Source organism: Falco peregrinus, chromosome 3 (genome assembly GCF_023634155.1).
Source record: "Falco peregrinus isolate bFalPer1 chromosome 3, bFalPer1.pri, whole genome shotgun sequence".
NCBI lineage: Eukaryota > Metazoa > Chordata > Aves > Falconiformes > Falconidae > Falco > Falco peregrinus.
This window is the reverse complement of record NC_073723.1, coordinates 100,724,233-100,738,257: the sequence shown is the minus strand read 5'-3', so window position 1 is coordinate 100,738,257 and position 14,025 is coordinate 100,724,233. Positions and strand designations below refer to the sequence as shown.

Sequence of the window (14,025 nt, the reverse complement as noted above, 5' to 3'; positions counted from 1 at the left end):
TTTAAAATGTCAGGTTTGCACTTACTTTGCCATGTAATAAGTGAGAACTTTACAACTATAAATTTCATTCTCATTATAAAGAGGTGAAACATCAACTCATGAGTAGAATTTACAGACCAATATAAGATGCACATGAATATGAAGCTGAGGTTCCCCAAAGTAATTTATATCATAGCCCACAAACAAATGTATACAGAAAACTTCTGGGTAGCAGAATTATCACGTCTCTTGCATGCAATGGTGTTTTAATTGTATAGCTATACTTTTAAAGAGGTTTAACAACTTCTGTGTATTTGCACTTACTAGTTTTCATCATTTCAGCATTTTAGGGTTACAGAAGATAACTATTAAAGGTACTTATCAGCTACAGAAGTATTGCATTTTTTATTTCTTCAATCATTCTTTCCAACATACTTTCCCTGAAAGCTTGACACAAATGTAACTTCACTCAGTTCTAATCAGCTGGCCAGCTACCACCTTCATCAAAAATTCTTTTGTGCCATATTGTTCTATACAATCAAAATAATATGGCTTACAAAATTCATTTATTTCTTAGCACTATGCTGAAAATCAGAAAAATGTATACACATAAATGAAGAAATACTTTATTTTTTTAAATGTCTTGAATCTGAAAATTTTATACCATCATCAGAATTTTCACATCTGAGCACTGTAAGGTAGACACATGATGCATCTTATATTTGTATGTGTGCTAATATGCTAACACAGTAAATACTTAAGTATCTTAACGCATGTTTGGAAATCTTAAATGCTCAGCAGCAAATTAAACCCAAGAACTATATGTCAAATCAATCTGTTACTAAGCAAATAAACATGAACTGAAGTTCTTATTGTTTTAAAAACAAATTAGACTCCCCCCAGTTCCATTCTAAGTTCTGACCTAGATGTACATTTCCTTCCTTTCAAACGTACTACAGATTTCATATCACTACTTCCAAAAAAACACATTCATGTGCCCCCAGGGAGAAAAGAAAAAAGAAAAAATATACCATCTTGCTACACTTAAGAAACTGGGAATTGGATGCACTTTACTAATTCCTACTCTTCTCGTCTAACAACAATCCCACTAGGATTTTGCAGAAAAAAACTGTAGATAAGATTTCCCAGAAAAAGGAAAGCCTAACCATAACTACATACAGAAAGTACCACTCTAAACAACTTCACCAGTTATATTTACTAAAAGAAGTAAGCCAGCTTCTATGACGTGTAAAATAATAGGACTAAATATTTATTTCTATGTATTTAATACGGAAGCACATCCTTTGTCTCCAGCAACTGTTCAAAAAAGTATTCCTCCAAAATTTGGCCAAAGCAGAACATCACAGTGTTGTGACCTCAAAGCATCTGAAGGACAAGTGTCCTGTGTGCCCGCTAAGCCAGCACCCAGAGCAAGCTGTGCTCATCCTGGGCTCTCCCCAGGCTTCACCTTCCAGCTTCTACTACGGGAGTGGAACAGTAGCTGGAGAGCCAGAAAAAAACCCCAACCTTCTCACAACGATTCTCTATCTCTGGAAAAATATGTGTATTAATTAGAAGGGAATGCTGTAAAAGAGCAGAACCATGCACATGCTGCTTAAACACGACAGCAATGCAGAACTGAATTGCTCCAGAAGCTGAAGAGGCTTCAAATCAAAAAACATGGAGCATATAGATGTTTTGAAATCATAGTTTCCTAAACAGTATCTTCGCAAAAATAAACAGGCTGAAGTTACATTTAGTGCCATCTGATCTTCAAAGCCGTCTGTAACTTTAGAATTACTCTATGGTAACATCACAGAGCGTGACTCAACGCGGACCTCAGTATTTGCATGTGTACATCCTCAGGCTAAGTATGTTCAGCACATGAACCAGCAACACGGTAAGCCACAAGAAAATGGGAACTGCAGCCACACGCCTGCTGTGAGGTTGGGCAAATACTGTAGCTGTAGGATACACACATGCAGAAAACAAATATTTATTAAAAAGAGTACTGTTACCATGTCATGCACTGCGTATCTGCTCAAAAAAGGTATGATTCTCTTTAAGAAACACAGATTCTGAAAAACGACCATGGTGAACTGTCAAAGAAATATCCCCATGGGCTTTTAGCTTTATTTTCCCACACATATAAAAGACCTGTAACACCCCTAATTAATGATAGCCATACCCGTGTGCTATAGTCCTCTGAGCTGACTCAGTCACTTTCCTTATGGAACAGTTCTAGGTCCGTGCACTTTACAATCTCATTTAAACCTGAATTCAGTTGGCTGGAAGAAACAATTGGCATGAAAAGGTAAGCAAGGACGAGCATAACAGTGAACAGCAAATATTTGTGTTGGTTTGGTTTTTTTTTTAAGTATCTTACGGGAACCAAATGCTTGTCTTTTATATTAATTACAGTTATTAAGAACAGAATCTAGTGTAAAAATACTACACACACTTCACTCCCAACTCTTCTTGTGGGTACACGACTAAGTAAAACCTAACTACTTTTAAGGAAACATCCCTGAAACTTCAGAAAACCCATTGCACCATTACTTGCATACACTTTAGAGTAAATAACTTGTAAAGTGAGACACAAAACAGTGCTCCCAGTAGGAAAAAGTCACACTATATCAAAGGAAATTATTTTTATTGATCTTTAAGATTCTAAAAGGAGAAAACCTGAACTTTTAGAGAACACTGTCTTTAAAACTTCTGCTATACACCCTGTGTGTTTTCAAAAGACTTCTGTCAAGCTAGAAACACAAGTGAGGCTGGTTTTTTTCAGTCATACAGCCACAGACTTTAGTAATTTTTTATCTATACACACATATAATAAAGTAAAGGCTGTAAAGGGAACTTGACAAACATTCATGTTGTTCAATACAGACAAACCACAGCTAACTTGTTATTAAGAGACATTTTTTTTAAGTGCCTATAGTAAAGTTCTACAAGTAACAACCGCAACAAGTCTAATGCAATTTCCACATTACCCCAACTTCAGCTGCAGGTTTTTGTTCACCTTCCAGCAAATGATGTTTTCCCCCAGCACTGTTACAGAATGAGTTTAATGGTCAGACTTTACAAGGCATGAGACCACCAGAAGTATAAGAAAGCATGCACTTCTGGCAGCCACTGTCCTGACACACAAGCAACAGAATAACTCAAAGCCTACAGCCCAGAAAACTCTAATATCCTTGATGCATTTGGCATGCAAGACTATGCTATAAAATGGTGACTAGCAATTTATAAAGTGGCAACAGATCTAATGATGTGAACCACGGCAGTGAGAGGTCTCTCCATGAACTAACTGAAATCTGATTCAACAATCTGTAAAACAGTGAAGACATGAGATTAAAAAAATGCAGATATTTGTAAGCAGCCTTTCTTCCCTTCATCCATTCCTGCTTCCAGGAGATCTTCTCAGTATATCCCCTTGCTGGAAAATACAGGTACAGTAGCATTTGCTGAAGAAAGGGCAAAGTGCAGTACAAGCCAAACTGGAAAGATTGCCCTCCTAAAACAACATTCAGCTTGGTTGGAGTAATGTTAGAGCAACAAAAAAAAAGCTATCCTGGAATGCCTAATGTTCGTCTCTCCCCAGTCAGTACCAAAGAAAAACATACTTTTTAAATTTAGGTAGTTAGACGTCACCAAATATTCAAAATATCCTATTGAAATCAATGGATCTGCAAGTGTTCAGCACCTTTGAAACTTCTCACCTACTTGTACCAATTTCCATGACCTTGTGAATCAAATGCAAGGCAGGAAGACTTATAAATTTAGCAGCTGGTTTATTTGAGACCAAATTTACATTTCATGACATCTAAAGACAACTAATCCTGTGGTAAAAGCAGCTTGTAGTCCACCAGAGATTACACCACTGATTACTAGGGTGAGTCCAGACACAAACTTAAACCTACTTTTGTGCTGTGTCTGTTTGGTGGAAAAAAACCCCATGTTTTAGTTTTTGGTGTCAATTCAATACTTTTTACAAACACTCAATTCATTTAAAACACCAAAAAAAGAGACACGCATTTGGTAAAGTGATTAGCTCAGACTCCAAGCGTAGACAAAAGACAAAGAGTCTAGAGACTGAGGTATAAAATTACAGATAAGTACCAAATAGACTCAGCAATTTCTTAGCAGAAAACTTCATAAGGATTTTAAACAGATGACATTTGCATTTGCAGTAGTTAGACTGACAGAACAGATGTACTAAAACCCATTAAAAAAAAGCCTAAATCTGAAAGACTTGTCACGGTTTGTTAGGGCCGCAATTTGCACATCTGCAAAATGAGCTCAGCGGTGTCTCTCCCTGAGAAACAAACGCGCATTTTCAGAAAGAAAGTGAAACACATTCATGCTGAAAAAAAACCCCAAAAAACAAAAAACCAAAAAGCGAGGGAGCTGTTCCAGTCTACTTCATAATTACCTGGATTTTGAAAGCGAGTAGGAAAATGTATATAAAAATAGTAAATGGTTATTTTAGAATTATTCTACTTACTGCCTTCAAATTCCAGTTTCAGTAACTGGCAGGGTAACGATGAAGACAATACCACTGCCACAAGACCTGGGGTAGCTTCATAACCGCAGGTCGTCTGGAATAGCTGCTAATTTGATGATGACTCATTTAGCTGTTTACCTTTCAATGTGGACTTAATAATATTTAAGAACTAACTACATGGATATCTTTTGGAAAAAACCCACAGTTACAAATTAACTACAGTGCTTGGAATTTTCTTGATCATCCAAGTAATAGTATTTAGAAACAAACTTTTGGGAAGATACTTCTTCCCTGTTCATGATTTTGGTAAAAAATCAGAAAATAGAGAAAATCTTTGAGCAGAAGACTTCTGGATGGCAAGATGCTCGCACAAGAAATACAGAGAGAGACCGTGACAAACAGCTGATTGCCTACATAAGCTTTTATGGTACGTGTTACGATGCCCAGATAAGAACAAGGTTGTAACAAAAGGCTAGAATCTGGGAAACAAATTACTGCTTGAGCAATTGCTCCGAAAGGCGAGAGCAGCCATACTGAAGCATACTGGACAAAATTCTAGTGAGAAAGCGGAATGGGAAAAGTGTCGGCCAGACACTCCAACACTACTGTGAAAGCCAAGGCCAAGGTGGATACGGAGCGCAATGGGGAGCCCACCTTGCTCCAGCCACACCGCTCTAACCCGAGCTGCCTGTCCCAACCGCCGAACCGCTGCAGCCTGTGCCGCTGCAGCAAGAGACAAAAGTCACGGCAGATCAAAAGAAACGCGAGGCAGTCACTGCTGAATCCCCCAAAATCCTTAAACACAGAGTTAGGAGGTGGCCTAGGAAGCTGCTGAAGCTACCATCTGATGGCTGAGCTCCTTGTAAAGCAACATGGAGGAAGGGGGCTTCCCTGAAGCCAGCTGTCCCCAAGGACTACATTACACCTTCTCTCCATTTGGACAATTATCTCCACTTTTTTCAGATGTTCAGCAGCTGTCTGGAATTGCTGGGCAACTAAAATTTGAGTTTACACCCGAGTGATTAATCTTCATTCAAGCTCACGACTTCTTTTCCCCTGCACCCATTTACTTTTCGTCCTTTACTCTTTTTCCAACTGCTTGTAATTATGTACCTACATATACTGAAAAATTGATACCTGATTACTGCTAAAAGTAACAGAGGTTAGGGCTGGCTTGCTAGCAGGTCTGATTTTAATGGAGGAGAGAGAAATAGTGCAAAAAAGAACAGGACTTTCTGCCTGACAGAACTGTAGCTTCTCCCCTCTGGCAGCCTAAGCTCTGGCTTTCAGATGACACTGGAAAGCTCAGACGTTTCCAGTATGAATTATGAGACAATCTCAAGGGAACAGCAGCAGCAGCCACCCACAATTAATATTATGCTTCTTAGAACACAAACAAAAACAAATTGCAAGGCAAACCCAGCTTTCCTTAGCATTATGCTATTTCCCAAACCAGAAAGGTATAGTGTTTCAGCCTAGCTCTAAATTTCCCTCCCTTTTTTATTCATCTAAATTTTGGTTTTGCAATTTTCTTACTTTATCAAGAAGCAGTAATAGGGAAAGATTAATACAAACTTTGTCAAACATCATACTCGCTTCACAAACCAGAAAGGTAAGAGAATACAGTACGGTCAACAACAGCAAACAAGGAATTTGGAAAGCACATTACCAGTCTAAGGGTTTATTTAAATGGGTATATATTCACATTGCTGATTTTTCAAGCAATTACAGAATATGACATTCAGATCTCAGGTTTCTTTGACTAAAATATATTCCAGTTGTTTGCTTTTATCAGCAAAAGTAAATTTCAGGGGATTAACTTTCAAAACTTCGAGGTAATTAAAGCAGTCTTGCTCTTTTTGCAACTACAAACATCACCTTTTAGAAAATATAATTTATGCTGAATCTTGAAAGTTGAGATCACATGAAAAACAACTCACATTTTGATATAACAACACAACAAGAAGACTAGAACACAGCTAGAAGAACACAGCTAGAAGACTTTCTGATACAGGAGTAGATTGGTCTCTGGGTTAAATTTACAAAGCCGCAATCTCTAAAGATCTTGCACTTAGTTGCAAACACATTGAAATTAGTATCTCACCCAGGAATCGGGAATTGCGAGATTCCTAATGACTATGGACTAGGGCAATAGTCCCCCCAGACGATGCACAGGTTGTACAGGGTCACCTTCTAAATTAATCAGCGCATCCTCATTTCCTCTATGCTGTTGCTCTCCAACATAGTTTACAAATAAATTCTCTGTAAATATATATATACACACACATATCGTATCCGTAGATCAGCTACTGACCTATCAACTGCAAAACAGTATTTTTCTGAATATCTGAATTTTCAGTGCAAAAAAGTACAACATAACAAAGAAGGAACTATTTAAAAAGGATAAACCAAGACTTCTGCAGTTCAGTTTTTCAGTTGAATGTATTTGTTTGGCTGGCCTTATATTCTATACTTTTGCTACTGTTCTTCATAATAAGCCAAAAATGTTGTCACCTGGCTGGGGAGAGTGGCCCTAAAAACCAAAGCAATGCATATCAAAAGACTGCAGTAGAACATCAATATTCATTAAGTTAGTTTCTAGGGTTCCTGCCTGAAGAAAGAGTCCTCAAAGAGAAGAAAAAAGTGACACGTCTAACTTCACAGTCTCAGAGGGTCTAGAATGCTCCATTCTTTTTTTAAAAAGTGAGATTCAGTGCAAAAAGTAATAGCTTTGGAGTACCCTAGCTTCTCAGTGAGGCGCTCTGTGCTCAGCAGGAGCTGGGTAACACCCGCTCACCGAGGGAGCCAGCTCCGCAGCCAGTCCTGGCCCTCCAGAGGAGGAAAAGACCTTTGCTCCTTCTGGGAGAAAAACGTCCCAGAGTGTTTTGTTGGCCTGACTGAGAAAAGAAGGATTCAGGAATCACTCGGTATCTTTGGGGTTCACAACCCAACAAGATGACAAGGCTCATTCCTTTCCTTCTTCCCTTCATTTTTCACTTGCCGTGCTTCATTTCTATTTGCTTAGGTGCTTGAACTCAAGTTAGTAAGCATTTAAATGATAACCGTATAATTCCTTGATGAGTGGCTTTTCTTCTTCAGCAGGTCAGCCTATGCAATTACGGGTTTAATAGAGTTTTAGGTGAAGATACTATCAGAGCAGATGTCACATTTTAGAGACAAAGGTGCCAGTTGGAATCTGCTGATAACACCCTGTACATTTTGTGTGTAGGAAGCTTCTAGATGACTTTATGGCCCTAGCAGTAGAAAAAGGAGATATAGGGGGTTCTACTTTTGCTTTATTTTTCCTTTTTGATAAATGGAAGATGGAAATAATCCCTTTGGCTATTAAAGTAGTTCAAACACATATTTAATTTTAGCTATTCTGGCTCTAGGCTCTGGGGTTGTCTGCAGCAATGTTAAGTCCTGGCAAAGTTTGTGCTGAGACCTTTATGGGAATATCTATACAGGAATGTAATAGCTGGCTGCTGCCATAAGAGGAGAGACTACAAATTAAGACACTATGCTCTTAAGTGCAAAGGGGGGGCAGGGAATTAATTTTACAGATGTGCACATGTTCAAATATCCAAAACATTTTCTCTGCCTTGCATAGCTTCCTCATCCTGATGCCATATGGTGCAAAGAATTTTCCATCTTAATATTTGGAGACTGTTTTCTAACAGGAACTACTAGATAATTTGGTAGTTTCTTAATAAGGAGGATAAGTAAAGTTTATTATTATTTAAAATTAAGATATCAAACCAATTATTTCTTCCTTGTTAAGTTCACTACAAAAAAGCCTGTGGAAAAAGACGTATGTCATAGATTACTGCATATTCAATGACCAGCTGTTTTAAATTTGGATATTAAGTAATTCACTCTTTTCTGTGTGTAAGAGCTGAATGATTTAATAAATTCCCATATGCCCCAACATGTGCCAGCTATACTAGGTTATCGAAAATCCAGATGCTGTTATGATAATAGATGCCAATTCTAGAACTACTGAAGAGAATAATGAATCCGCTTCAAGTCAACTAAGACATAAACTGACACAGTTCCCACTTAAGATACGTGGGAATACAATGTATCTGTTAATTAAAAACTAACTCGAACCCACAGTCACAGGAAAATTAAGTTCCAAGAAATCATGTGCATTTTTTAGGGTGGAAAATCAGTGTCCAATCAACCTGTATGAAGACAAGCAGCTCCACTCCATCAGCTGCCTGACAGGACACAGGCACATCTATAAACTACATCCTATAAACTACACAGAGTTTGCAAAGTAGATTCCATCGTGTTGCAGTTTGCTTTTCTTTCTTGCATATCATAATTCCCACGGAGCCCTTCGCATAATGCGTTCTACATAGGTAGGCTGCTGGATTTTCCAATGATCATGAAAAAGTGATTATGAAAATTTGATTCTTTTATGTGCAAGTATTTTAGTGCAATTTAAGAGTCGAAGGTACAACTCCACTAGCTTTAATTCATTTTAAACAAGCACACAAACAACAACAACAACAAAAAAATCAGATCAAGAGAGAAAGTAGCCAAACAAGGTAACAGAAATAATCCTCCAGACAGCTATTTTAAGGACAATCAACTATAGAAATATCCATCAAAATATGTCACTATTAAATTGTAAAAGGTATAAAGACTTCCTTGGATATTAAATTACCACTTGTAGTTACAAAAGCTTTGCAGGTGAATGTAACTACCATCTTCAGGTCAGCATAAGTAAACACATTGTGACACCCTCTTTTATTTCTCACTATTAGCTCTGTTCTAAAGGAAGTAATTTTGAAATAATCCTAGAAATCATCAGTCCCATAAGCAAGATTAGAGTATTACTATATCGATGTAAATGTGCATCAACTATAGGACAGAAAATACTTATTAAAGAAAAAACAAACAAAAAAAATCAACAAAACGCAAACCAACTCATTCACATTTGCTGGAGCTGGATCATCTCCAGTACACAAAGTATACAATGCTCAAAAGCCACATTAAAGACGACTTCAATAACTTCAACTTCAAGCAGTCTATATATAGTAGTTTAAGTATAAAAAAATAACACAAGAATGTATTATTTGAAAAAGATTAGGAATATATTGACAAATTAAAAGCATGTCATGCAGAGATTTAAGATGCTTATAAAAGCTCAAGCAAAGAGGCAAACCACATCAAGGGGCTTCCAGAAAACTCTTTGAAAGCTTAAAGAAGCGCATTCTTTTTCTTACCTTAATTATGAAGTTGCAAGTAATTGTGTTTTCAGCCACATGTTCTTGACATTGCAAAAAACCGGACACTGTTATTTTCTCAAATATTAGTAGACTTACTTTTCTTTAAGGAAATCCACTACTTGTTTGAAGTCTGCCACACAGTATTCTCTTTTCATGTCCATGAGCACACTGTCAGAGGCTGACTGGACTGGTATGTGCAGAAAAGCATATACTCTTGGATGGTTGAGTATCTTTGCCATTTCCTAAGAGTTATTAAAAAAGAAAGAATAAGCTTTAAAGCAGCATGGAAACAACACACAAAACTAATTTAAATTAATACATGGGCTAAGTAGCAGTAGTAATACTTCTGAAACCCAAACAATACTGAAACAGTAGGGACAGGTGAAAATACCTGGAAGTAATTTTGTTTTTTTTTTAATTTGAAAATCAGAACAAAGCTATGGGGTTGCATTTCCTTTGAGATGGGGACAACATTCCCTACATAGTACTGGTTATTCAGTTAAAACAAAATTTTAGAAGCAAAGTATTGTGAAAGTTGGTGATTTCAGACAGTGGCTGTTTCCAATTTCAGAAGATGGCAGGGTGAGCTGCTCTCTTGACAGAGTCAAGTAAGTTCTCAGATACCAATAACAGAATGTCTCTAATTGGAGAACCCTTAAAGTTGGCAGTTTGCTAATTGAGGTCTATCTGGCCATTTGCAAACCTGCCCCAATACTGGTCTGAAATATGTTGCTTGTGTTATTTCAGAGATAAGACTCCAGGAGTTAAAGCTAAGTGGCTACAAAATGGATAGAACTAATCAGAGGGCAGCTAAAAGCATGGTGACATCTTGAAAAGAGACAAAGGATGTTATACATCTTGTACAAGTCCAAAAGGTCAGAAAGAAAACAAAGTAAAGGTAATAACAAAATGCAAACAGGACCCCAAATCAAAGCCAAACCAGCCCCGTGACTGAGGATTGGCAGGGTGGTGGAACGTGAGATGGAGAATAGATGATGGTGGTCACATTTCTTTCATTTTTCTTATTTATACAATTAAGGACATACAGTCTAGCAAGAAAATGTAAATATTTTTTTTAAAGTTGAGACAAAACGGCATCTAGATTAAGTGCAATATAGTACGATATGGCCTGTTAATCTTGACCTTGCAAAAAATAAGTGAACTCGGACAAAGAACCACATTATATGCCCGCTCAGTTTTGCACGGACGGTGTCCCCTTGCCCGGCCCACGGTGAGCACACAGGGCACTGCCGAGGGGCGAGCACCGCACTGCCTGCTCAGCTGCCCCTGCACTCTGCATGCTCCAGGCAGGCTCCTCCGACCATTTCTCCTTTCCACTTTGACAGCAGAGATACTATGTCTGACGACACATGCTGCTGCCAGATTGAGTTGCGAGCTGCAATTATTTACAATTTCTTTCCAGATCATTAACCCGCAATATTTGTCACACATCTAGGTTTCCCCTCTGTTTTTACAAAGTTGGCCTAGGTTGTTCAAAGAGAAGGTAAATACCCTTGTACCTTTCCACTTTCAAGCACCCTCCTTTAAAAAGCATTGACTTTTAGCGCAAGAAATAAAAACCACTCTCTCGACACACACCTCTCATCTGACCAACATCTGTGTGTAAAACCCCAGCTCTCCCAAATCACTTTTGAAAGCCGTTCTGAAAGTTTCTAAGATCCTATTACATAAATGCCTAAGAGAAGTGGTTACATTATTCAGTGGAGTATCTACTCAGGTACGTAAAGCAAACATTACAGTAATGACTAACGATAACGGAGGGCATACCGTTCGATGCACAGAAAGGCTGTGTGCAGTGAACCCGGCTTCTGGCTTCATGAATAAAAGAGTACAGAAAAGGCCACCATGCACCCATACAAACTTGATGTGTCTGTTTCAAATGGAATCATTTGCCTATGCCCTTAATAATTCTTTCAGGTGTTCAGCTACAATCTATTTGCAAAATGAAACGGTGTAAAATAAAGTAACAAAATGAGGAAAACTTTCCTTCTCTTTCAAGTGTTACAAAATACTGCTAAATGTAGTTCATATGAAGCATCCTAGTAGTCATCTGTGATTTTTTTTGCTTATCAGTAATAAAATATGTTTCTAAAATATGAGAAATGGCAAAAGGGCTGGACCCTAAGCTATGTACCACAAGCCTATTATTCTGCTTATCTCTGTTCAAAGCACTTCAATCTTCAAAACCAGATTTATAAGAAACCAATAAAAGTCAAGTTTCATAGTATGTTTGTGAATCTGCCAAGTTGTTAAAAATAACTCACCCAATAACACAGGAAAAAATTTAATTCTCACTCCTCTCAAATTTGGCATCTTCTGAATAACAGCCTCTTCAATATGTGACCACTTTGTGAATTCTTTCTGAAGGTAATAAAGTATTTATTAGAATTCTAGCTACAAAAGTGCTGGTTTATTCCAGGTTTTGTAAGGATGAGAATCATTTGATAGGAAAAAAATGGATTTCTATCCCATACAAACATGGGGAATATTACATTTAAAAATTTAAGATTTTGTTCTTTCCCCTTTGCATTTATACTAAACCACACTTACTTTTTAAGCGTTTTTCTAACCTTAAAATAGGGATTGATTCTTTCCATCATAGTAGCCACTTTTTTTGTTTACAAAATTAGCCACACATTGCAGGCCAACAGGAACTAATAACTATAATAATAAAAGAAGGATAACTACCTTCTATTCACCTGTGTTAAAGACACCATACATTGCAAAGAATAAGAAAGTACTTTGTTTTACCACAAAGTTTTGAGTTTTGAAGTCACCAGTGAGGAAATTCTCTAATTATGGGAAAATGTTGGTTTTATTTGTCCTCCTCTCTTCTTTGCATTAAAAAAAAAATATATGAAAATTTTCCTGCTAAGTATGAAACGTGAAAACCAAATCCTAACATCTAAAAACTGCTTTCCTATCTGGAGGATCTGAGAAAAACATCCAGCCAATTCCAAACTCACTAGCTGCTTATCTTAGAGCAACACGCAGAATCCTGCTGGTCTCCCATCTGATCTGCTCCAGCAGGATGCGGCCAAGAGGGAGCTGGCAGCTCCACTTTCTGTGAGAGGAACTACACCGATAGCGCTCAGCAGCCACAGTTAAACAAGCCTCCAGCCAGAACTGCTCCTTCTAGTCATTCCCCATTTATGAAAAAAAGAAATCACATGGTTTCTGCAATCACTAGTGTCGGTATCTCTCAGGGTTAATGACAACTATTGTCATTGGAAGTCATTTCCCTCGGTTCTGTACGAACGGGACACAAAATGCCTGGCATTAACTAATAAAACTTTTCAACTGTCCCTACAGTTCCCTGTATGCAGTAAGAGCCAGGAATATAAGCTCAAATATATTATTGACTAGTCCAATGGATCATCTTCTTTTAGAGAGACGCACATCAGTCCCTCAATATCAATGATCTTGCATTCTTTAGAGAGTAAATGGCTTGCCATACCATCAGAAATGCACATACAACACACCCCTTACATATCTGGAAACCCTAACGCAGCCCAGCTGCTGTGGTCACCAGTTCCAGCTACGTTCTAGACACGCCAAGTTCCTTCTAGAGAAGACGAGGTTGCAAACAACTCATTCTACTGTGATGTGCTTTCTTTGCTTTCTTTCTATGTCAAAAGCTACACAAAATATGCTGCATGTGCTTTAAGCACTGAAGTCCTATTGAGTACATTCCTCTATCTGCAGGCATAGATCTGAATAAAAGCTCCTACTAATAATCTGTTTTCTTACCAAGTACTTCAGGACCATAACTATTAACTTGGTGAATTTAGCAGAAGACAAATTATTAACACAAGACAGAAATACCTGATGACCGACTGTTTCTTCGTAATTCACTTTTAAGTACCACTGGTGTTCTCAAATTTACCTTTTATAACCAGAAACTTGGTTTAGCAGAATTTAGCAGAACACAAATTATTATTAACACAAACTGAACAGAAGATAGAAATACCTGATGACCGACTGTTTTTTCGTAACCCACTTAAGTACCACTGGTGCTCTCAAATTTACCTTTTATAACCAGAAACCTGGAGTGCACGGTTCAGAAGGAAACAGAATAATGAACTAAACAGAACTTCTGCATGATTACATCAGAAATCTGGATAAATCAATCTTCCAAACTTTTCAAGTGTTAGAATATAAATATCACACTCTAACCCAGTGCTTTAAGGTAAGATTGTTCCAGTCTTCCCTTTTACTCTCCTTACCCCTAAAACTACGCTGACGTACATTACCACATAGGATTGATTAAATTATAGC

General features: G+C 37.7%; 1 protein-coding gene across 1 annotated transcript in view; it reads right to left on the bottom strand.

Moving 5' to 3' along the window:
* CDKAL1 (CDK5 regulatory subunit associated protein 1 like 1) overlaps positions 1-14,025 on the bottom strand; it is a 426,979-nt gene that overhangs the window by 136,252 nt on the left and 276,702 nt on the right. The window contains exon 11 of the mRNA XM_055800231.1: positions 9,823-9,968. Within this exon, the coding sequence (XP_055656206.1) occupies positions 9,823-9,968 (146 nt within the window). The remainder of the gene's footprint in view (positions 1-9,822; positions 9,969-14,025) is intronic.